Here is a 26,213-nt window from a genome sequence, read left to right as displayed (position 1 = left end):
TTAACTCTGCAAAATGTCTCATACAGGACTGGTTTTTAATCAGCTCTGCTATTCAACTGACTTTTGCATTATTCGACCAGATGAAGCCAACAGTGAAGACTCACCCCAGCAATATTGTACATCACAGTAGTAACGCTAGCAGGTAACATTCTAATACTTTCTGGCTTAAGGCTCTTCCCAATTAATGTTTGTCACCCAAACCCCACCAGCCTGCACAAAACTGCATAACATTTCTAAGTAACTTTGGTTTTGACAAGAATGTTTTAAAAAAGTATTCAGTCACCTATTTCCAAAGACAAAATTAGGGGACATAAAAAAAGCTCCCAATTACTTAACTGAGAGTCTTTAACCACTCCTTTTTTTTTTTTTTTTTTAATACAAATGTTTTATGTCCTTCCTCCTTTAAGAAAATTACCTCAGATTTGGCCAAGCAGTAAATACTTGAAAATTGCTGCCCACATGGGCTCAACAAAGACCCCGAGCTTAGCAACAAAATCCTCTGGACTTTTTGTATGCAGTGAACATACTTCCCCCTCCTTTCCCCCTTGGTAAACCAAATACCAGGTGTTACCTGAGGGGAATCTGCTCTTCCCTACAGCCACATGGCTGAGAAGAAATGTCCTTGCTACTCCTGCAAAAAAAGCCGTACGATGTCTGATCTTGGAAGAGATACTGGGAGGTGTCCCAGGCTGACCCCAGGTAGAAGAGAAGGAATATCTAAATAGATGGGGAAGGGTGAAGGATTTGCTGCCAGTCGTGGGGGACACATGGTCATGAAGGACTAGACGGAGACACCCTGCATAAAAGGAAAAAATCTGCAGAGAAAACTAAGTAGAAAGTACCCATGGCCATCACACCTCTGTGAATCAGGCCCATTACTCCCGCCTCGGCATCCCCCTGCTCCTAGAAGTAGTTGGGAAACTACCGGCATCTTCCTGGACCTATGGCTCACAGAGGGCTACAGCCTGCTGCTGCTGCCATCTGCAGCAACACAGCTGCCAACAAACGTGGTGACATCAGTGGTGCGAGTCTCACACTTCCAGTTTTGCCCCCACGTTCACAGGGAAACACAGCCACACAACTGGAACTCCCCCACATCCCCAGTTCTGCTTTCTGAAGACCATGGAAAACAAATTTATTCCATTCCTCTCCCACTAGGGCTGCAAAAGAAAGATGGGAAGCATGAGAGCTAAAGCTGATGTTTAGCCTTATTACCACGCCTGATGCTGGACTGTTGCCTGATTTTGGCAGGGACCATTTTTGCCGTCATTGTTTGCTTAGCAGGTCCACACTCTATAGCCTGACCTGTTGCAAAAGTTGGAGCTCCCACGGCAGAAGAGCAGGGGATTCCTGTGAGCCAAAGGGCGATGCTGGAGAAAGGGAAAAAACCATCTGAAAGTGGCAACCAAACCCAGCAGAGGCAGTTGGCCCTCACCAGTATATGCATCGGCTCATCTGCACGATGAGAACAATGCCACCAGCTTTGCCTTATAGCCATGTCAAAAAAAGAAACAGTTTAGGAAGCAGTCTGAAACCACGCTGAAGAGGGCTATGCACAAGCAGATGCAAGCCCACAGTCAAAGTAAAATCTGAAGAGTGGACAAGAAGGTGAGAAACGGATCATATACGGAGCAAGTTGCATGTAACAGAGTATTGAATGTCCAGTCATTAAGTGACGGCATTGATCCTGTGCAGTGAGGCGGGCAGTGGCCTTCCAAGAGAAAGCACGCAACCGTGTATGCGGTCACATTAATGGAACAGCATTTGAGAATAACAGAGGCAAGACGGGGCCTGACGGAAACAGGAAGGGAGCATGAAGAACAGTAAAAACTAGAAAAAGAAAGGCTGGAAGAAATGCACGAGCCAGCGTTGTAGAGCAGAGAGGACGGAACATCTGCTCTCAGCACAGGCTGAACAAAGCCAGTCAGTCCAGAGGTTTCACACCCAAGCAACCCCACATGTCAAGGACATCACAGGACCTCTGGCACCTGCACAGCAGGACTTTCAAATTCAGGGTAGAGAAGATAAAATTTCATCACCAAAACAGGCAATTTCTTAACATCCTCTTTGCCTAAACCTGCCTCTGGGGTTCTTTATACAGCTAGTCATGTCATTGTCACTATGGCCTGACACTCATATTTATTTTCAGCATGTTTAACCATCTGGATGAGTTCCGTTAATGATTTCCATAAAGCTGCTGCAGGCATAATATGTATTAACTTAAATTATTAAAGGGAAGCAAGTGAACAGGAGAAACCGAAGTAATGAGCTGAAACAACTTTCCTGAGACAAGAGAGGACCTAAAATGAGAAGATGGAAGTTAGAGATTCCCAATTCGGCAAGCCCCAAGAAATAAATGGGAGTGTTTCCATGGCTTTCAGAAGATTCTGGAGGAGGATGGAGAAGCAAAGGTCAACAGAGCAATCACAAGTGGCTGCAATAAACAGAAAGAATGTACACAGTTTACCAGAGAAATATGGCCTGTGTAATTCAGAAGGCAGGATTTAGCTCCAGTGTCCTCAGAGAGCAAGCTGATTTGTTAGATATAAATATCAAATATAGCTACTATTCTTAACACCGGCATCCCAACCACGTACTCAGGGCATTTATAGGAGAAACAGCTTGCATTTAATTTCAGTGCTTTCCCCCTGTAAGATAAACAGTTTGTTAACTGAAACCTCTGCGTAAACCTTTCAACGAAATGTCTCTGGGTGTTAATTCTCTTTAATTGAACATTAATTAGATTAGAATTTAGTCAAATTAGTAACCAGGTCAAGTGGTTACTGTTAGTTACTATACTTAGTGAAATGTTCACATTAAAATAATTTCTCTGTTCTGGGTACACATTACAACATGGAACTTTGCTACACGAAAAACACCAAAGCCATAAAAAGCTAAATTTAAAGAAGCATCTGTTGAACTAGGTTTTTTACTTTCCCACCCTCCCTGGCCTTTTTTCCCCGACCTGGCAGAAGTTTTACCAGGGAGACAGTGAGAACAAACAGAAATCTCACCTTCAAAATGACCAAGTTAAAGGTCTCTTATTTTAATTACACATCTCAGAACAACATTTTTGGCCCAACTTCAAAGCCTGCAATTACCCAGGTGTTTAAAGGATTGTTACGCATCAACAGCCATTTACCAAAGCATTAATTATTATAAGTCTCTAAAACTTTCCTCAGCTGAACCTTTTTGTTTACTTTTCTTCAAAGACAAGTTGACATAATAGTCTAGACTGCCTAGCAGCAGTTTCTCAAAAGGGAATTTTGCACAGAAGTGTGTGGGATTTACATTTTAATTAACGCACTTTCTAAATACTCTTCTGCATACCTCAGGATGTGACTCTGTAGCCTGCACTGACATCAACCTTCTGTAAAAATTATCCTGCATATAACAAACTAGCAAGGTTATTTGCTCTTATCCAATAACGATGGACCAGTAATTATACTCACAACTGACTCAGTCTTACAGAGTTGACCAGAGCTCCACATAGATGCAACTTTGAAATCACAGCCTTTTCAAAGCTGTACATCCACCACCTTGCAGCAGATGCAAACACTACTTTGAGTTTAGAAGTGTTTATTACTTAAAGAACAGACTGTATGCAGAGCTCGCACAGCATGAGGTACTGCCAACAGATGCAATACAAAACCTTAACAACTTAGTGTGTCTAAATGACCGTTACTGCAAAATTTAAAAGCACTGTACAAAATTTAATCAGTGCTCACTCATACAGACAGCCTCAGGCAGGGGGATGCCAGCACCTGGAACGAGCTGCCACGGAAAGCAAAGGCAATCTCTATCATGTGCTAAGAAGTAAGGCTCAGTTTAACAGTCTTGAAGAAGCTATACCATCTGTGGGCCAGAGGACCAGAAGAGATGTGCACATCCTATAAGAGCTCCTTAGAAACACGGAAGGAAATACCAAGAGGTGTCAACCTACAAATGAAGTTACCTCCAAGGTGAAGTCGAAGACCAGAAATGGGGCACTAATTTGCAGGGACTGGCAGCCAGTGGAGGAAAAAGCATAGAATGGAGATGCTGGGACACTCTGGAGGGGGTGTTCAGTTCAGCACAGGGAGAAGAGAGCCATCCTGGACATATTCAGACATGGGGACACACCAGAAGGGACAGGTATGCTCAGCCTCACACCACTACCACTCTGCCTGATAGGAGCTCCACTGTGCTGAAAAGGCTGTCCTGTCTATCACTGCAGGCAGCAAAGTCTGCAGGGGCAGGGGGTTAAGTCTTGTAGACTCACTGGAAGAGCAGCAGGATGAAAGCTGGTGTCAAGGCTGCATCTGGCAGAGGGGAAGATCAGAGCCTAGAGCTAGAGGACGTGGTCTCCCCATGCCAAGACTGCAGGAAGCTCAGCCTACAGGTCCGTGATAATCCCCAGCAAAGCAAACACTGGTATCTGAGTGCAAAGTTGTCCCCCCCACACCCAGCTCAAGGTCTTGAGATTCACAGCTCTGAGGAATGAAAATTTTACCAACAGGAACAGTGAAAAAAGAAAAAAATCATCCCAAATCAAGGAATGGGAGCTGTATTTCTCATTTCCTTGACTAAGATTTAATGAGACTAAGGGGTGTTCTAGCTGTAGTGATGGCTACAGTACTATATCTCAGAGTTCAAAAGCTGTTTGAGGCACAAAGATGGGGGAGAGGGCAAAGGGGGTAGTATTTATCTTTGTCCTTTAAGAAAAGAAATAAGGCACTGATATGGTATTCTGTAGTTTTAGTAGAAAAAGCCAGTTGGTTATGGAACCAGTAAGTTAAATCGAGAAAAACTTTGACTTTTAAACTACTAAAAGCCAACCACCCTAAAACACAACAAATCACATACCCACAGTGGGAGTTCAACTGAAATGTGGACAGATGCTCCTCTATAGCATCATGGAAACAGCTCTATCACATATAAATATATGCACACTATATACAAATCTGACCCCAACTTGAAACAGATTGATGCTAACTTTGTCATTTGTATTATACAACCCATTCCAAAACCCAGTTGAGAATGATTATTTATTTTTTAAGCTATAAACACTGCCGGCAAATCAATTTGCCCTTTAGATTAGAAGCTCGGATCACATTTGTATAAATATCCTGTTGCAAAGAGGAAGACTTTATTACCACTGTAACTGGCAGCTAAAAACCAAGGAATGCCTTAACCCTTAAGGAATTGTGTTCAGTAGAACGTACTCCCCAGGCAGTCGCTCTGCAGGGTACACCTATGTCCACACATGTCTTATCATATAGGAGGAATCTTTCGGCACATCAAGTCCTCATATTTCATTCTGGGTGCAAGCGAAACTGTTTAATAAACTTTGACCATTAAGGTACCGTATCTTCCTTTGATCACTAACACAGGCCACTGTGTTTTTCATAGATCAGTTGTTTGGACAGTGTGGGAGTGTTTTGAGGTCTGCATTAGCAGGATATTTACACTTGAAAACATACTGATGATCCAAACCAAGGACTAACCATCTTTGATCAACCATAAACTGCCTTCCCTAGTCCTGACCTGACACCTCCCTGGGTGACAGCAAGGAAGTTTCCAGAAAGAAAAAGAAATTAATGAGCTGTTTCCAGGGTCAAACTAATTTCCCCTCTTCCCTTGTGAAGGTCCCACATGGTAATCCACTCCCAAGAGGTATCAGAAGTTCCAGAGGGATTTCCTGCTCCTTCCACAAAATCAGCGCTACACCTTAGAAGCAAGCCCATGTGCAGGGCTTGGCCGTGTGTTGGTGCCACTGAAGGGAGGGCAGCCGAGGCTGTGCAGCTCCTGCCTGCTTAAACTAAATGCCCCCTCAGATACGGTCAAGGTGGGATGAGCACCTGGAAGCTGACACCACCTGTCTTCCTTAACTGCTGCTTCGACAAATCTCCCTGCTTCCTGCACATACCAAAGGGGGGGAAAAAAAAAAAAAAAAAAAAGAAAAAGAAAAAAAAATCACACCCTAGCCTTCAAAAAGTACCGTTGCTTAAACTCTGGGGGGTCAGAAGCTGAAGGGCAGCAGCACCTGGCAGATGTATCGCCCACTCCCTACAGCCCACAGCCTGCTTCAAAACCCAGGGTCATCCCCCTCGGAGCAAACCAGACGTCACCTCAGCCCTGTGCGGCGAAGCCTCCCCTCCACACAAGCCGAAATGCAGACCGCTGACGGCTGGCCACAGGCTTGACCCATCCAGAGAATTTCATTAATCTCTCTGCAGCATCCCACTGACAACTCCAGCAGTTTGTGTTATGACAAAATATAGTCATTAACTGTGGTTTGGTTAGAAAACAAAAGCCTAGTTTCTAGGCACTATTTTTTTTACCTTACGAAAGGGTGGAAGGAATGGGGAGATGAAAATATTACTGACACAAGTGAGTCAGTATTAAAAATGTTTTCTTTTTTAAGAGAGAATGTACTTCAGACCACATTGTCCTCAACGTGCATTTCACTGCCTGGAGCCTCCACAAGTATCATTTTCATATATCTGATGGCTTTGAGTGAGGAAAGGGTCACATTTCTCCCTGAATGGTTTATGCTGTTTCAGTCAGGATTGATCTCTGATTGTTCGTGCTCTCTCTACATACAGCCCAATCCAGCAGACAGTCTCGGACAGGCCCATACAAACCTTAATTTTAGCCTTGTCTGCAGTGGCAAAAATCAGTTTGATAATTCAGTAACTGGTAGAAATGTTAGCCTCAGGCTTGGTTTTGTTTTTAGCCATCGGGGAATGGCCAGCAGTGCCTTGTGATTCCATGCAGCAGCACGCACATCTGGGCTGGAGTCACACGATCATGCTGTTACTGTCCAGATGAGGGGTTTGTTTTTTTCTTTGCTCAAGTAATACTGAATTAAGCCACTTCATTACACTTAATTGGAGCTAAGGGATACTTCCAGGCTCTGAGCTTTGGTGAAGATTTGTATTTACTGAAGCTTTCTCTTATCTCCTTCCCTCTCAAACTCATTTCTTTGAGAGGAGCAGGCAAATTTCTTTTTCTTTGTATTTTTCCCCTCAGAGTTGCATTCTGCCTTTCTCTTGCAGACTACTGATTTAAATCCATACATACCAGCTCCCCTGTTAAGAATCATCTGTGCTCAAAAGTATTTTATTAGCTACCAATAATCACCTCACACAACTGTTAACCTCATAAAAGGCAAGCTTAAGATGGTGCCTGAACTTTCTCTGGAGACTGTCAATGTTGACTGAACAGGCACCTTCGGTGGCCTTCAGAGACAAATTTTCTTGACCAGAAGGAATTTGTCAGCAGAACAAGATGAAAAAAGGTGCTATATCAACTCCTTCTGTTTCACCTGCTAGGTCACCAGCTAGACTTCAAGATCTGTACAGACTCTTCCTTATGCAATAAAATGTTAAAATGTCACAAAATGTCAGGAAATATCATGCTGTTATTCAAACCATTAGTCCAAAGGAAGTGTGACACAACTTTTTTAGGTTTGTTTTTTGGGGGTTTTTTTGGGTTGTTTTTTTTTTTTTCTTTTTAAGTCAAAGGCAGCTGTTATTTTCTGGCTCATAAGATGTCTGCTAAAACGCAACAGAAGCTTTACAAATATTTAGCAAGTTCCTTAAAAAAAAACACTGCTTTTTTTCTTGTAATTTAGCCTTCTAGTGTTCTGAACAGGGAAAGAAAACACATTCCAAATTAATCCACTGAGACAAAAGAGGGAGAAAAAACCACTTTGGATTTCAACCCCCTAGTAAAAGCAAGTGAACTGATGATCAGACCACATGAAGAATACAGCCCCTTAAGGTATACCAGAAAAATTTGAGGCATTTTTCCCCTCCATGCAGAGATATTAGTGAACAGCTAAATACAACTTTTAGTATTTGTTTTCAAGAATATTTATAGGCCAAAGCCTACCCAGGTCACCAACGTGGCTGCATGTTTGAATCTGTAGCAGCAGTAGCCTATGGAATCAGAACCTCAACTGAAAGTTACACTGAAGAGTGGCAAGCAGCTTCTAATATCTTATTTTAACTGTCTTTTAATGTCTGCATATTTTTAATATATAGAGGGCAATTAATATAGATACACTTTTATGTACAGATACATAGAGAGAATACATGCATATGCGTGTATTTATACACAAGCACACTTGTTTTCATATGTGCTTTTCTATTTTACATGTACATGAAAGAGTCCTTTAAGCTGAAAGGAAAAAGGGTGGAAAAGGGCACATCCTTTTTACAGCTGCAAGAATCTGTGAGCCACAGCTTGCCCACCTCTGCACAAATGATGTGACAAATCCCGCAGACTCATCCGAAGCACAAGTTTCTTCAGCCAAACATCTCCCTCCTTCCCACCAGTAAAAATAAATAAATAAAGAAGAAAAAGAAACAAAAAGGGAGCCTTGAGGGACTGGATGAGTCAGAGGTTAGTAATGAACTACAGACATTCATCCCTGGGTCAGCGGTTCACGCCTAGCCCATGTCAGGAGGGACAGCAAACTGCTGGCAGTCTGGACCCGGAGGAAGCCACTTTACGATTCCCAGTCCCAACAGCGGGATCCCCTCGGCACAGCCGCCAACAGCGGCAGGAGGAACATGATTGAAGGGAACTGTAAGACCCGAAATATTCACCAACTCTGGAGAGAGACCACCCTGGTGATCCTCACCAGAGCTGCTGCCTCTGGTCTGTCCTTAGGGAGGTCCCAAGCACCTAGTGATGCACATGCAGATACCAAAGCACCTGGTATCAAAGGACACACGTTGCAGCTTCACAGCACAATCTGATTTTGGCATAGTTTTAGCATGTTATTTGAACCAAAGATACAAGGTACCAGGACCACCGCTGCACACTGCCACTTTCAGAACAAACAGTTCACACATTTGTTAGGAACAGGGTATGTTGGAGACCATATCCTGTACTTTAATCTCTTTCCTGTATTGCTTTACTTGCTTGCTTAGTTAACTCGAAAAAAATGTTACATACACACAAAAGTTGACGGCTCTCCTACTCCATGCCCTGCTTTGGGGACCATTATGGAGCAGTGTATTGATGGCTTCCATAGACACTTGGCAGAGGTTTTCCTCCAGCTCCAGAAGTGGAATTTCTACTTGTGAAATCTAAAACAGACCAACACTGACCATTTTTTATTCAATGTGGCTCTAAGTTAACAATACAGCTAACATCTATGAAATCTGCATGACCGTCCGGACTTCCATCAGCTCTTCACGTGGGCATGGACATAACATCCTAACAAGTAAGCGGAGTACCCTAGGAGGCACTCCAGCACCCCACAACTCAAAGCAGAAAGGGCACACTCATCTTCTAAAATTAACGCCTTCTTTCCCACCACTTGTATAACCCAAGTGTTTCTCCTCATTTCCCCAGAGGCCACGCTCCCCACAGAACAACTGCTAGCTATTTGATGTTGCCCTCAGATCAGCAAATCATCAAAGGCAGATCCTCCCAAACAGTATCAATGGAAAGGCTGGAGAAAGAAGGACTAAAAAGGAAAACACCCAGGAAACCTTCACAGAGGAAAGAAATGGAGCTTTTTTAAAACACTGCTGTTTCTGATTTCTTTTGCTCTGCCTGCAGCAGAGGAACAGTTACAGTCCTGACACATTTCAGCAGAAGTAATGAAACACTTTTGTACCACAGCATTACTCTGACATTTAATTGACCATGTATTTCCATCTTTTAGCCTTACGTGATTCCCCCATCTGAAACGTTACCCTTTTTAAATTAATCACTCCATTTACACTTGTTTGGATTTTTGTGTCACAGTTTCTGCCCTGTCTCTCTCTCTCTTTTGACTCCCTCTCTGGCACTGAAAGCCCAGGAGTGATTTTGTACCTGTGGTCAGCATGATGAATTTTCTTTTGCTTTATTTACTTTAATGTAAGTCCAGCTGAGAGTAGGTCAAGTCTGCACTAATTACCAGTATTTTTCAAACAGGCTATGCTTTTTATGCTGGTAGTATTAAGTTGGAAGGGGATATGTATATTTCAGTGCACAAGAGCAATGCCAGCATAACTTTGGTTTTAAAATCTACTGCCTCACATCAGGATATTTCTCTATTTAAAGACAACACAAAGATCGCAGCTAAGTGACACCCTGGACTACGATACCATGGACTGTCCTTGGCTGAGGTCCATTTTGCACTCTACCATGTCCACTTCCCACAAGGAAAGGATCATGCAATAACATAACTCAGTTAATGTGAACAAACCCAGTATTTATTTAGCGGTCCTCTCAACATGAATGCACGAGATCAGCCTTCCCCAGGACAGCGGCCAGTGGCACAGAGCGAGCCCCCTCTTGCATACCTGTTCTGATGTTCCTGCAGCACTTGGTAGATGCTGATAAGGAAGGTTTGGTTTTTAAAGCTCCCCACAACGCAATCCTTGTAGATCCGAAACTCAGCGGCTGTGACGGCCTCACCCTCAGGAATCTGAGACAAATTAAATTTGAACTCCTTGTGGTGCCGCTGGTGAGGCGTGAACTCCTTGTCATACTCAACTGCAGATGGGAAAAGGAAAGAAAAGGAAAAAAGGAACCATGACTAAAATTTAAAAACAAAAGGCTTCCACATGCTGCCACCTGTTCCTTCAAAAAAACCCAAGAACCCTGGTTTTTTTTCTCCAAAAATAGCCTTGGAAAGTGCCAGGAAAGCTTATGCAGCTAAAGCCTTTCAAATACAGTACTAAGAAAAGATGAATGTTCCTCTTCTCTAGCCAATACCTTTGAGATTTCTTATTTTTAAAAGAAAAGCCAGCTTTGACAGGTGAAATACAGCCATGCATTTAGCTCCTGAAGCTGTGACCGCCCCCAGCTTTTTACACCTGTGGATCTCCAGTTCTTTATGGCATTTCCTTAAGCCTCACAACGCTCCTCCAACAGAGGAGACAATTAGTTCCATTTTGCTTTAGCACATAAAGGCACAGACAGAAATAAGTGCTGGCACCAGGTCAACCAATTCCCTAGCTGTCCTAAAAACTGCTGTTTTCTAGCTCCAGGGTTTAAGCGTTAGCCATCGGACTGCCTTGTGAGCAGAATAAGGTTAACATGACATTTATTTCAGGGGTTAAAGTTAACCAGAGCTCCCCTTCCATTTTCAGAAGCTTGTTTGAGAGTGAGAGAGCTGAGGAGGAGTGACCCCTTTTGTTTTCTGGTCTTAGCCCTCCTCAAGTATGCTATCAGGTACAGGGTTTAAGACAGATGAAAACCAGAAACCCTCTTTCTTCACACCTCAGGCTTTGCATTTTCTCTGAAGCTCCCTTTGCAAACTCCACTTCTAGACCCTCTCTTGGTTTACTTGATGACATCTTGGTTTAGCCTGAATTTGATTTATTTTTTGTTATTTCTTCTAATTTTCTATTAGAAATTGCTTAAGACATTAATGTATTATATAAACATACAACATTACATCTTTAAAACCCTGAGGGGAAAAAAAATAAAACCAAAAACCTGTTCCCACCAGTGCAACTGAAGGAGTATATATCAATGACGAGTAAGTCACCATTATATTATCATTAGGGACACGATTACATACAGAGAAGGCAGCGAGGGAAGTACAGATCCCTTTTCACATTTGTCTTTGCTCTCACTTTTTGTTGCCACCTCCTCACCTTAATACATCGAACTGCAAAGCCATCCATGAGCCTACCCTTAGAACATCCCATGAGGCAGGCAGAAATCCCCATTTTACAGCTGGGATACTGAGTCACCAGGAGAGTGACTTGTCCAAGGACAGGCAGCAAAGGCTTGCGGTGGAGCCAGGAACAGCGGCCAACGTGCTTGAGGTTCGTTGCTTTACCCACAGGTTACCTCCCCAGACAGCAGATATGTCTCCTGGCTGCTGGAAACTGCCCACAGAGATTTTCCCCTCTACCTTTCCCGATTCCCTGTTCCTCCTCACCCCCAGTCCCAGTTTTGACTGTGTCCTCTCCCTTTCCTTTGGCAGCTCTTTCATGTGAGCTGCCTCATCTGGCTGTGTCCACGTCCTGGCTCCCTGCAAGACACTTAGTCACATCCTTCTCTTTGAAGCTCGCCTGGAAATCTTTTCACCTCCACATGACTGCTGCTGAGTATTTTGTGGGACACTGTGCTTGGAGATACTGCGTTAAGAGCTGCCATGGGGCAAACAGGCAAACTTGCAAACTGCTGACAGTTGGACACCGCTGCCAATTTTGGCAGTCCCACATGGCATCTGTGTGAGCAGTTTAGACATCAAATGACTGACAAACATGGGTGACTGGACCTATGGCTTCCCGAAATGAGGTGGTGATGCCCAGCATCGCCAGAGACTTCATCAAGGCAAACGATGGTACCGCTCACTTCCAGTGCCACCTAGGGACTGCCTCGCTGGCCATCACTTACAGGTGCTCTGGGCTTCCCTTTGAAGCACCTGCCCCTGGTTTCAATTGGGAACAGCTCTGGCAATACAGGACTGGTTAGCGTCACTTGCATGTACGCCCTCCAAGAGGGGGCCTGAGCTGCCCGGTTACTCTCCATCTCGAGGCGAGCCCTGCAGGATGCACCTCCCAAAATAGAGCAGCCATGTACTTTCAGAAAATTGCAAACACCCAATCAACCAGAAACCTCATTCAGCTGCTTGCAGCAGGACGACGTGCCCAACTTGGCCTTTTTACTTGCTGCTACAAGATGAGAGGATGTAATTAATGGTGAGGGAATGTCTAAATCCACTGGTTTGGAGAGACACGCATATGGAGCAACAATTCTTGATTTAGAACTTGCCAAGTCCTTGTTTGTGGGTGCAATGACCAGCTGAAACCCATGTCCCCTCCTGCGCTATCACAGGGACAAGCTGACCTGCGGGCAAGATGCATGGAGGCGGCTTTCCCCTGGCTCATGGCTGAGGATGATAAAGTAGGATCAGGAAGAGCAAGGGGAAGGACACAACCAGGATGAGCAGCAGAACTCCATCAGGGTGCCAGAAAACTAAAATTACACCAGAGAGAAATAGCAAAGTGAATATTCGAAGGTTCCTGCCAGCTATGGCCCCACATCAAGATGTGACAAGGCCTCCCCAAGCGCACAAGGAAAAGTGCAGGGCTGTCCCACCCGGCACGAGGCTCAAGATGAGCCCAAACATCACTTTTTGTTGCTCCTTTCTGACTTCAAGTCAGCTATAGCAGCTGGACCTCCACTCACCTCCACTACAAAAACCACAGTTTAAAAGCGATATAGCCAGACTCTAGTCCTTTAAATCAGTATTTTCCCATACTTCTAAAAAAATCAAACACAAGTCACAATAGAAATAAAAACCCACCAAAACATCTACCACAGAGAATCAAAAGTAGCAGCAGGTATGATGCTTGACTCCAAGTACCCTTTCCCAGTTTATAACTTGCCAAATATATTTACAACAGTATTTTCCTGTTTTTAAAAACTTTCTTCCTTTACCCCTGTCCTTGTCTGAATACCCCACACAATCACAGAAGCTGACTAAACTGATTAGAAGGGAAACACTCAGACTGATTTCGTTATCAGGCCTGGCAGAATAAACAACCCAAAACACACAAACAAGGAAATCTTTTTTTAATCCTTCAGATTAAGTAATTCAGCTTTTTCTATTATAAGAAAGGCATGTTCAAACAGATTTACTGTTAAGTTGATGGTGTCCTCCTCAGCTGCATTCAGAAGTGTCCCTACAACATCACAGGATGGAAAAAAGCCTGCATTAAGCTGTATGAAGCAAGTATAAAAGTTTAACGAGTTGGAAAGTTTTTCTGGCTATGTATCTTCCCATGATACAATGGAGGGTGGTTTTTTTTTCTTTGTGGGAGTGGTGAGATATTTAAGTTCTATATACTCATTGTCACCCCATCAAGTTAATAATCAACTGTTTTCATTCTGCAAGACAGCTTAAAAATATAAGATGCCAACAGTTCTTCTCTAGAGGCTTTTTACCCCCTGGAAATTGTTCATTTTTAACAAAGAAGTCAAGTTTAGAACAGTAAAATTTGGAAAGGCAAGATCTGAGCTGCCGGTTCCCAGGATGACCCAGTCTGTATTGCTATCACGCTACAATACATCAGATGACCTTGTATTCAGAACGCAGACAGCACACGCCAAAACCCAAGGCAACAGCAAAAAGGAGAAATAATTTCTCAAGCTGCTTTCCAGTTATTATTTTTTCCATATGAATTCGTTCAGGTCAGTCTGAATGTGAAATCCAAAGCTCATTTCCATCTGAAGATGGACACATGCACGTCCCAACTGCACAAAGCTCTTGCAGGGAAAAATCAGGCAGCTCACAGCTGGGGCAGGCTGAAAGCAAGCAGCCCTGAGCCGTGTTGGCCTCCCATAACCTCACCCCAGCGCTGGCTAGAACATCAGGACCAAGTCAGGCAAAACCAGGGATCCTAGGGTCATACCACGAACTACAGGCGTATAAAAGTCATCCTCATGGTCAGACTATATTATCCTGAACTCATTCGCTAGATATTACTCATCTGCTAGAGTAGCTCCTTGGAGACTACAAATCCAGGCACATGTGTACCAGGGCAAGATGGGAAAGGAGATGTCAAACAAGGTTTCAGCCCATCACGGGTATACATCCTCTGAGCCAAAGGGACTGTCTGGTCCACCAGGCAGGTCTGCCCACATCCCAGCTAGGGCTTCGGCTGCAGCTTTGCTTGCAACGCGAAGGAGGGTCTGAGCTGTGGACACCAGGAGTACTCACCCTTGAGTTTTCATTCCAGCTCATTTCTGAGCAGAGCGGCTGAGCACACACAAACAGTTAACAGAGAAGCCTGCCAGTAGCTCTTTACATTCCCCTTAGCAAATATTTTTATATACTATACAAACACTACACTATTGTTAAGCAGTTAAAAAGGCAAGAATGGCAAAATTAGGGTTACTGTGGTTTTGAATTTTGTGTATTCTAATTCTAACCCAGTGTTGCAATAGCCAATTTCAGCACAAAATGTCCTTGGTTTAAAAATAACATGCTGCTTACAATGCTTACTACTTTAAAAACACTGTGCACACACACACACAAAAAATTAATTAAGAAATTAACCCAATGCATCTATTTCAGTAATTATACTATCCTACTGTGTTGACTGTGTTGCACACACCTTGGAGCAAAGAAAATGTAACCCTAATGACAGTCACGGAAATAAACTCTTCCTGTGCATAGATATTTTCAGCATTTCTTTTTGGATCTAAAGTAACTGGTATGCAGAAATAACAGGACGACAGTCTTTCCCGAGGAAACACAATTTTCACTCAGACAGCAGCACCAAGTGTTACGATATTCAGTGGTTTTCTCCAGTTCTCAGATGTTGAGAAAAGTGTTAGGGCGGGTGCTCAGGTGAGAATTGCAATGGTAGCTTAAGAAAGTTTCTAGCTCATACTCTAGGACCTAAAGCAAAAAATACTAACAAGTATACTCATAACCTAGAGCTACAAACATAATTTTTTTTGTTAACTGTCTATATAAATAATCGTAATTTCCACAACAACCTGGCTCCTTGGAGGGGGCAGAGAAGGAGTGGGGTCACAAATGAATGTGATGTGACTCTTTGGGATGGGACATTCTGCATCCACCCGGTCTGCAGCAAGGCTGAAACTTTTGAAAAATCTTTTGCACCTCAAGATCTCCAATGATGACATGGTTTTGCAGGACCACTGCAACCACACTCTAGCGACAGCAACCAGTATTCACAGCCTGCTTAGGCAAAGCTAGTTTTGCACAAGTGTTCATGAAATCAGCATGAGTACAAATATAAGACATTCTTATTCATTTCTTCTCAGCCTTACTACATGACCCCCTCCCTAATAAAATGAGAAAGCCCCTGAAAACTGGAGTTGTTAACAGGAGATTCACCACCATAGCTACATAATAATCGCAGAGGCAGTTTCTCCATTTTACGTCACCAATTTCTGCATTAAGTCAACAGCATTTATCACATCTGGAGCAATGAAGCAGTGGATTAGGCCTCAAATACTTTAAGCATTACCACAGCTCCAACAGTCCCCTCTAATAAAAGGACTATGTACATACATGACTGATCTACTGCTACAACCTCACAGCTGCATCACCAGAATTTCTTCAATAATAGTTGTCAATAGTTTGCATAGGACACAATTTATGTAAGCTTAAAAACCCCAACCTTCAACCTTGGTCACAGTTGCTGTAAAAAGAAGCAAAACACAGTTAAGAATCAAAATATAGGGCAGGATTAATATAGAAGTTAGTAGTGCTTTTATAAGACTAACGGCTGCATGGTGAGGGATGACAGAAGGCGAGCTTTCAGGCATGCAAGCCCTTCATACACCCAAGCTGAGGGACGTCCACCTTCAGTGTAAGACTCAGTCTTCATTTGGGTCTTACAATTTGCCTCCTATTTCATAAAAAAGTGCTTATTTAGACCACCAGACACAGGGATCTACGTGGATGGGACCTGCAGCACATCCTTTTTACTCTGAAGAGATGCCCAGGATATGTGTGTGGGCTCTTCTTTATTTTCCAAATCTACCAGGTCAATCTAATAAAAGGCACCAAGTCTCCCAAACAGTCCTGCCTCACTGCCTGATGATTTGCAACTGTAGAAGCAGTGTTATTATTAAAGCTTAAAGCTTACCTTTATTACTAAAACAAGCAGTATTTCCTAAACACTGTGTAAAAAAGAGCAGAGTACAAAGTACTAGTTCAACATTTTAAAATGGGCAGAACAGAAGACTAAAAGGCTTCAACAGCTACTTTCTACTGTTTAACAAGGAAACAGGAGTTCAGTTGTATTGAGTGGAGCCGCAGATGGAACAGCAGGCCAGCAGCAAAAACAGATGGCTCCTTGAAGTAGCAAGGATGCATCAGGGAAAGGATTGCTGCTCTCTGGTTTTCACGCTTACATATAGTACATGCCCCTGTCAGTTGGGTACCAGGCTAAAGAGAAGTGTAGTCTAACCAACTGCAGCGACATTGTGTATCCACTACTTCTTTAGAAATAGGACTGACCACTTTCTCTTTACAGTAAGGACCCAAAAGAAAGCAAAACCTTTCCATTCTCCAAACTAAGATACATTAGCATGCCATTTCACAAGTAGTGAGCCAGAAAATTTTTTAAAACAGAATAAAGCCAGGTGAGACATTAAAATAAAAGATCTGAAAGCAAATCCTCCCCCACGCAACATGCACAACGGTGAGGGAGATCCTTTTCTCCCACCTTGCTCTCAGCCCAGCGACTTCAAATACCTTCCACAATCATAGCAACTCTACACAGCCCCTCAGGATCACTAAAAAAAGACTGTTTCTTTCTACCACCCCACCAGTGGTGACAGATCTGTGTCCCATACATCAAAAACATTGTCTACTGCTCCTATATTGCAGGTCTCCCCAGATCTCTCCCTCTTCTGAAAAGCAGAATGAGCAAAAATAACCCATTTCAAAAAAAGGAGCAGAGCCTCTGCTTCCCAGCCATCTCCCCCAGATTTGCAGCACACCGTCCCCAACGAACAGACCAAGGGTTGTTCTCATAGATAGGAGCATGTAAAAGCTCACCGGACATCAGTAATGAACTTTTCTCACTAGTACTCTTGGGGATAAAAAGCAGGTTTTGAACAGAAAAAAAGTCAAGATATTTATAGTTGAACCTGGGATTGCACCTTTTGTTGATCCTTCTGGGTCCACCTGAGGTGGTCTAGAGACAACGGCTAGTTGTGCCACCATCAGTATAATGCAATTGGAAGTTAATGCCTAGACAGCTTAAAAACGAGAAGATGATTCAAGGCCAACAAACTCCAAACCAGTGCTTTCTTCGAAACAGCTATATAATCACATCTGGGCTGCCACGATATAAAGTGGAATTATTCCGCTAACTTCAGTGGAGTGATGCCAGTTTACATCCAGTGAAGACCTGGCTTTATGCTCAATAGCTGCGAGTGCCAGAAAATAATGACTCAGAAAAATAACCCGCATTAATCCAATCCCAATGTAATTATGGAGATTAAATTTAAACAATAGCAAATCACTCTCTAAACATAACACACTAACATAAGATCTTCAAAGGAGGAAAGCCTTTTACTTTTGGATGAAAAATACAACTGAGCTCTTCTTTGTTTCTTTGTGCTGGGAATCAAGCTGGAATCGGCTTGTAAAATCAGATTGTAACAGTTGCACAACAGCTTCCTTTCAGGATTCTTGAACCAAAGGCAGTTTAAAAATCAAAGTAATGCACTAACCAAATATATAATACCCATGGGACACCAGAAAGTACTAAAAGGCATTTTCACAGTATCCACAAAGATGCCTACTGTATGGCCAGTAAAGCTTTTCCACTCTGCACTGGGAGGCAGGCAGCCATGGGGACCAGCCTTGCCCCGGCACATGATGGCAAGACCTAAAGCAAAGGTGAGGAGGAGGAGAGCCCTTGACAGAGCACCCTGGGGGCAGCTAAGCCTGGGAGGCTGACTGCAGGCCACTGGCATCTCTGCCACCAACACTCACTTTTGGGCTTCCTGTGCTGTCCCCTTAGCAATAACATAGATCGCTTTGCAACCGCAAAGGCAGCCACCTCCTTCGGCCCCTCCCCACGGCTTGCAAACACAAATGTTAACAAAACCAGTATTTTCTTTCCATATGCTGGCACATACGGCAGGTCCCTGCACTGAAAACAGTGTTGTATCTTAGGAAAACAAAACATCTTTCTGCCTAAGAGATGCCAAATTGCTTTATCAAAGGCACTACTGTTTGCATTTTTGTGGCAATATTAATGCAGTTCCCACTGAGAAGTTGATAAAGACCCTGACTGCAAAAACACCCCTCTGGAAGAAGTGCTCTGAAGCTATTTCTGTATTGCGTTTCCAAATAATTTATGATTAAAATAATATTATGCTTTCCAGAAAACATTTCTAATTCACAGCCAGGTTTCATGCACGCAGACCCAGCGTTTGGGAAAGAAGGCAATGCTATCAGCCCAGCGGCATGGACACGCGATAGGGAGCACTTCGCAGCTATGCACATGGAGGGAAGAGGATGCTCCTACTGCTCCTGTTTGGTTCCTTGGCTTTATGTTTGCTCCTGCATCCATGCCCACACAGTAACTCCCTGGGACACTTAGAGCCAGCCATGGAAACCTCCTGCTGACAATATTTCCCACCCTCCAAGCTCGCCACGGGTCACGCCGCATTTCCTGCTGGCATGACTGCCGGCACGCAGCTCCCTGGAAGCGCGCAGCTGCCCTGGGTGCACTGACTGGGTCTGGAAACGTTTTCAGGATTTTTTAGATGGTGTAGCAGTTGCCTGGCTTATCTCGCATTCTCTCTCAAAATTATCTGCCCTTCCACAGGAATTTAAGGCAGTCAAACTTGCACGTTTGAGCTAAATTTCAAAGTCCATGTTGTGCAAAGTGGGAAGGGTTTGGTTTTTTTTTAATTGATGGGCATTTCCCTCTCTGCTTCCCTCACTGGGGAGGCTTTATGTTTATCATTAAGACTGTGAATCAACCAGCAGCAAAGAGGAAAACAGGCAACATTAATATCTGCAGTTTAAGTTGCAAGCTTTCGTTTTTTCTTGAGCACTCATCTCTTAGCATCACAGGCAGGTTTCAGCTTTTCAGTTTATAGCCCAGCTGAGAAAGGTATCTCCTGAACACAATGCAATCATTCCCTGTATAAATACTGCCCAGAGCCCTTAATGTTTTATAGATTATTGAAAAGGTTTAATCTAGCACTCAAGACACTGATACACAGAAAAAAGTCAGCCTCACTTCAGAGCTCATCATGCTGTCCGAAGCCTACACCACCCACACTGTAATGGTGGCATTGCTGACATGACTTGTGACTCCAGTGGACACTATGTAGGACTGCTGCATCTCTTATTATTTAATGTTTAGTATGTTATCAATTTAAAATGACTGCATTAAGCAGCACCCAACCAAAGGACCACCAAAGAGTGCAGGCTTTGGTGAATGGGCAGGGTGCTCTGTGAGGGAGCATGAAGGACACTAGACTTGGTATCAGCCAGAGAAGAGAGAGGACATGAGGAAGGAGGAAGCTCTTCACCTAAGGAGGGCAGAAAGTGCGGGCAGGGATAAAAAGAGTAAAATCATGGTCTGGAGATGCCACAAGGTGTTACCAATGTTCAATGAGTCTACAGAGCAAATGCTGTCCGGGACAGTCAAGGCGAGAAGACACCACAGCTCTGAAGACTGAGGAGAGCAAATGCATGAAGTGTTTGAAGAAACATGAATAGTTTTAAAGATTATCGTTCCTGGGCATGTATATTTGCCTAAGAGCAGTGGTTTGGAAGTGCGTTCCCCCTTGGTGCCTCCATTTACCGCGCAGTAAGCCCACAGGCTCGGCACACTGACCTGGAGGAAGCAGCTCCAACATGTCACTGGGATGGGAGGCGCTCAGCCACTGCTGAGGCCAGGCCACACCACGGCACCAGGACAGCCCCCTGTGCCAACTGGAAGAGCCAGGGCCTTGGAAGACATTGAGCTATGCAGACACACTGGAGCACCCTTGCTAAACCTGCTGTTTCTCTTACCGTCCTTATTTATCACTCCTTTCTCCCCGTCCTCCTGCCCCAGCCGCCCTGCCAGGCTCCCTGAAGGTTCTGGAGAGGCTCCCTCAGGCCCAGGGTGAGAGGGAGCGTGCCGAGGGCTTCTGCTGCAGCCACCGCTGGCTGTGGTTCCTGCTCATTGACACAAGATGGGGCCTCACAGAGGTGATGGCGGCAGAGCCACTGGCAGACGCACGCCACCACCACAGCAGGAGACCCAACGGGCACTGTGGCACCCCATGGAGGAGCCGGGCGGGGGGCTGTGGTCCCAGACAGCATGGGTCTGACCAGAACTCTTCTTTCAGAAAGCTCTGACCAACACAAATGCCAAGCATGGCATCACATCTGGGCCTGGGAACTGTAGGAGACAAGGCAAAGCAAATCCTCTTTAATGAAGACATAAGGAACCCCAGCACTGGCCACCCTGACTCCTGCCAGGCTGCCAAACCACCTGCAAAGACAGACATGGCCTCCGTCCCCCACAGGTGCCGAGGAGCCTGAGTGCCCACAGCGTGTCTATAACCCTGCTCCCCAGCGTGCTCTTCTCATAGGGCCACACTGAAGAGCTGGGAAGGAGAGTGAAGGACGAGAAAGGAGGGATGGAAGAAGGAAAGTCTCACCACTTGCACAGTCTTCTCCAGCAAAGGCAGACGGCCTGTGAACTCCTTAGGGCTCTTGCTGTGCAACCCTAACACGCCTGGGAAGAGCTCAAAAATTGTGACCACGAAAACTGAAGAAAACAACAAGAGACAGAAATCCCAAGCTATTTTACAGCGACTACAGCAATGTGAACTAACCATCCTTCTTTCCGAGGCAATGACACCTTGCAAAGCGCTCTCCCCACACCTGCCCTATGTCACCTTTTGTCCCCACCATGCACACATCCCCTGCCGAGGCGGGCTGTGGCCTTGCTCCGTGCCCCGCACAGCCCCACGTTCACGCTCCTCCGTGAGAGCCACGTTACGTGGGACCAGCCATGCCTGCTCCAGCCCAAGCTCCCTGCTGCCTGTCTCACACCCGCCAGGAGCAGATGCCCTTGGAAAAGCAGAAGAAGAGGACAAGCCTACCCAATATGTCACCAGAGCCTTCTCCTAGCAAGCACCGTGGTGTAAGCCCAGCACCACACAGACCTCGGTTTAGACAGGATGAGCCCTGTGCACGTTCACCCTCCATGCAGCCCACGGCAGGGATGCAGCCGGAGTCAAACAGAGGGAGGTCTGGCATGCCTCCATCGTAAAAACTGAGGTCTCCTGCCCTACCAAACCACTGAAATCCCATTTTTTAATCTGCCCACAGGCCATGCCAGCAGGGTGTGATTTGGGAGGTGACTTTTTTACCTCTGAAATCTCATCTGCTGTCGACCAATATGACGATGCTGCGAAGAGCCAAGCAGCCGTCAGACATCTAAAAATTTGCAGCCGCTGTGGGCGGTTGGAGCAGAGGTCACAAAATGGTCATTAATAGTTTTACCTAACCTGCAGCCTTTCAGCTGCTCAACACACGGCTTTAAAAAGAAAAGAAAATGACATCACACAGCTTTAACAATCTGTGTAGGGGTAAAGAATTTCACCCTTAAAAAAAAAATTAAATAAGAAAAAAAATCTGACAAAAAGCCTCAGTTTGCCTAACAGCTTCTCTGTAAGCCTTCCTTTTTCATTATTTTTTATATTCCCATATCCCCCAGTGACCAGAAGCATACTTGGAATGTCTCTGTCCATCTGATAAAGCCATCAGCGGCTGCAGCCCCGCGCCGGGCCCGTGGGGGACACAGCTCCTCTTCCCAGCCGTGGAGCACAGTGCCCAGCCCCATCAAAAGCCAGGGAGATGCAACGCTTTGGGAAAGATGGGAGAGTCCCAGTCAGGGTGGGAAATCCTAGGGAAAAAGTAAGACTTGAGGAAAAACACCATTAAAAGAACTATTAAAAGCGGATTTGTGGAATAATCCTTAGTTCCACATAGTTGGCCTGACTTTAATACAGTAGCTTAGCTGGGTAGTTCACCTGAAAAACATCCAGCAGGAAAAGCAACAGCCTCTGCCAAGTTCTACTTTTTTTTTTTTTTCCCTTCTTTTTTTCCCCCCCTCTCACTTTCACCACATATACAAAGCAATCTTTGGGCTCTAGGCATTTAAAAATCAAAGTTACATACAAATGGTCTTAAAGTAACAGCACATAAATTGACTCCAAAAGTCCTCAGGTTAAAAAATAGGAAATTAATAAACCTTGCCGGTTTTAAAACCAATCCAGTGTATAGGCATTTCTGGCTCTCAGTTTATCTTGAGCCTTTTTCTTAAATTATCAGGGTCCTGGAGACAGAATTTAAAATGAACAAAAGAGAAGGTGTTAAAATTCTCAGTAAGGCCACTTGCCCACAAATTAGTTTTTAGACATTTGGCTTCTATATCTTCACTCTTTGCGATTCATGTCCCGGCTGTTTGGCTATCCCAGCATTTCCCTGCCCCACCCAATCCAGCCTTGTCATCACTGACTTTATTTTTCCACTCCTTCTCTTAGTAATGCCCTCCTCTCTTGCCTTGACTGGTCACATGCCATCCTTGGAGAAAAACATCCAAGACTTCCAAATTTTAGAAAATATAAATATATATAGAGAGATCGATATCAATAAATACCCACAACTATTATCAAATTTTCATCTTAAAATTTGTCTTTTATCTCTTTTATCTTTTGTTGTGTCTGAAGTGTTTTTGATGTTGTCAACAGCTGAACTGCCCAGACACAGATTTGAGTTTATGACTCAGTGGCGAGCACATGGGTTACAAAAAAAAAAAGCTTTTTTTTCTTTTAGTCTTTTAAAATCTCTTTATTTTTCTTTTTTTAGAAGTCACTGCAGGATGGTAATGCTATAGATCTGACAGTGTTAGCACGACTCCAGGGAGGCAGCCGCCACTCCTAGTCATTTTTTGTTTGTGTTTTAATAAGAAAACCATCAACCATTAGAAAATTTGATCAAGTTAGCACCTCAACATGCACACATTACCAGTAGGGCTATCTGACAAGCAAATTCCTTTTTAATGTACATTTAGTACAACATTTTTACCCCTGCACACTAAACCACCCTAACAAGTCGGGTTGTAGCTCATGTGAGTGAATGTTTTTACTGTTGTTCCCATGTAGAGACAGCAAGGCTAAAGCGTTATATACTGTTTGCATGCAGAAAAAGGACAATTATATGGCGTGTCCTAGTAAAGAACTTTCTCCAGTTGAAACAGGAGAACAGGAACCTAAATGTTGTATAATTGATGTTATTAGCTGCAGCTGCTATCATACTTGGAGAAATCTCCAACCCAGAAACAGCAGTGATGAAGCGCTCCAAGATGAGTAATAATATGCTTGATATTAAGGGAGGGGGATAAAAAGGATTCTAAAAAATGTACTCTCTGGTACAATAACAGTCTCTCAGAGAATTGCCAGGCAGAAAACACTGCGGGATACCAAAAGAAAAACACACCACATTTAAAGTGCTGTCTCCATTAAACTGCAATTGAGGCGGAGGAGCAGCGGGTAGAGAGGAAAGCCCTTCTATTTACCTAACCTACGTGAATGCTAATGCTCACATGTGTGTTGTAACAAGATTGGGGACTTTGAAAGCCCTAATCAGTAGGTGCATGAGCAAATATTTATTCTGATCCATTCCAACTCTCTGTGGTTTGTAAATCCCCAAGAAAAAGAAAAAAAATCTGCAGAACAAACCAGTCTAGACCACAGATTTTGGCTACTTTACACTAGTTAGAAAATTACAGGAAATAGGCCAACTCCAACGAGGGGTTTTTTGGTGGACTTTTTTGTTTGTTTTCTGAAGACCTGTGACTACCTGATAATACCTGCACTTGTCTGGGTAGCTGAGGAGAATTCTTTCAGGCATTCTTTAAAGCATAATCACTGCAATATAGAATTCCACATGCTTGATGTCTCAGTGAGGTGTTGATGTATATAACCTCGCAGACTCTTTCTGACCCACGCTTTTCATCCGAAGACATGAAAAAAAACCCAACCCAACACGAATAATAACGCCTTTGTATTTCAAGATCCTGAAGAGTTTCTAGCAACATTATTTCTCACCCTGTTACCCAAACACATGGAAAGAATCACTCAATATCTTTCCATCAGAGGAAAATCTGAGCTGGAAAATATTTTAGATAGAACGTTTATCTTATTGAGGATATCATCCATTCGAAGTGTTAGATCTTTCCATCCAGCATTAGAGAACCTTTTCTATGGGACGAAGACAAAGTTTCTGCCTTTACCATGTGGAAAAAATCAAAAGCTTCAGCAACTCTGCTTTAGGCTGACCCAGAAGGACTCTGGGTGAAACAGAACTTTCTGCTTCTACTGTAGGCACCGAGATAAGGCCTGAGAGTTGAAAAAATACTGGTAAATACAATATATTTTCTAATATCTCCATTAGAAATGTGGTTTTTTCGTAATTATGCTCTTAATATTCTGGATTTTGGGTTGGTTGGGGTTTTTTTTCAGTTAGGGGGAAAAAAAACCCTACAATGAGAAATTCTTAGTGGGAAGCTATATTTACGTTCAAAGGCAGGATTTTATTATAAACACAAACAAAGCTGATGCTCAACAACAGCAAAGCTGACACAAATCTTCTTGAGTACATATTTTAACATCATATTTATGGCTCAATTTTATGATAAGGTTTTTTTTCCTCTGCCATTGTCTTTCTGCTCCTTCTTCATAGCTGTTCATGGTGGCAAGAGCAGCACCAACACAGCAAAAACAGCTGGGATAGCTACCCTGCATCTCCAATGCACTGTTTGCCATAAAACCTACCCGAGTTGCATCTCACCCAAAAAGGCACTGGGCATGTGCAGTGGACTGATAACTGATGGACTGACCAAGCTGAGATAAGGTTACTATCACCTGTGGTTTACCGCAGTCATATATTTGATTTAGCTCACTGTGTCACCAATAAATCCTGTTTGGGTACTGTCAGATTACCCAGCGTAAACATCAAGGTCTTTACACAGGTATCTGAAGCAGTATGACTATTTCTTTTAAAAAGAAGTTAACTGTCCTCTGCACGCAAGAAAGTGTGAAGGAAAGCCTTTGAAGAGATACTAAAATCTAAATTCTGGCATGGGAGCTCCTCTCCCCTGTCTCTAATTGCCTTACCATCTCAGCACACAGACTGCTGCTGCTCAGCACCTTTCAAGGAAATTGCCTTCCCATGGGCAATCAGATTATTTGAATGATCTGCAAATTAAGCAAGCTTCTTGTTTTCCTTATTCAATACAAAGCTACCAAGCCCCTACGGTCACCACTTTCCCTCTGTACCAGGGCCAGACCATGCAAACACTATTCCAATCTCAGTGTTGGCCAAAGCCCATGGTCACTAGTCCCAAGGCACTGTGGAAAGCCCACTCCAACACTTTTCCAGGTAAAGAACAAAGAAACAGAGTGAAGAAAGAGTCTTTTCTCACCTCCCTCTTCTAGTTTTATATTTGCAGCAGCTTTACAGTTAAGTTTGCAAAAGATCTCCAAGAAGCCCATGATTTTGCCCCCTACTCCCTGTTAAAATCCATTTTAAAAATGGCATTGCTTTCAGAATTGATGGAATAGAGAAAAGGCAAATATGAGCTAGTCTATAAATAAAGTCCATGAATTAAGACAAGTTTAGAAGGATTTGTTAGGGCTCTTTAGTTTTGGTTACACTGCTAACAGCAGTATGTGCACCGGTA

General features: G+C 43.8%; 1 protein-coding gene across 1 annotated transcript in view; it reads right to left on the bottom strand.

The window, feature by feature from the left end:
- The window catches only part of BMP6 (bone morphogenetic protein 6), a 93,424-nt gene that overhangs the window by 16,076 nt on the left and 51,135 nt on the right, over positions 1 to 26,213 (bottom strand). Inside the window, exon 2 of the mRNA XM_055799247.1 lies at positions 10,293 to 10,485. Coding sequence (XP_055655222.1) covers positions 10,293 to 10,485 — 193 coding nt within the window. The remainder of the gene's footprint in view (positions 1 to 10,292; positions 10,486 to 26,213) is intronic.

The sequence above is a fragment of the Falco peregrinus genome, chromosome 3 (assembly GCF_023634155.1).
Source record: "Falco peregrinus isolate bFalPer1 chromosome 3, bFalPer1.pri, whole genome shotgun sequence".
Taxonomy (NCBI): Eukaryota; Metazoa; Chordata; class Aves; order Falconiformes; family Falconidae; genus Falco; species Falco peregrinus.
Note: the sequence above shows the minus strand (reverse complement) of the source record. Positions and strands in the feature narration are given on the sequence as shown.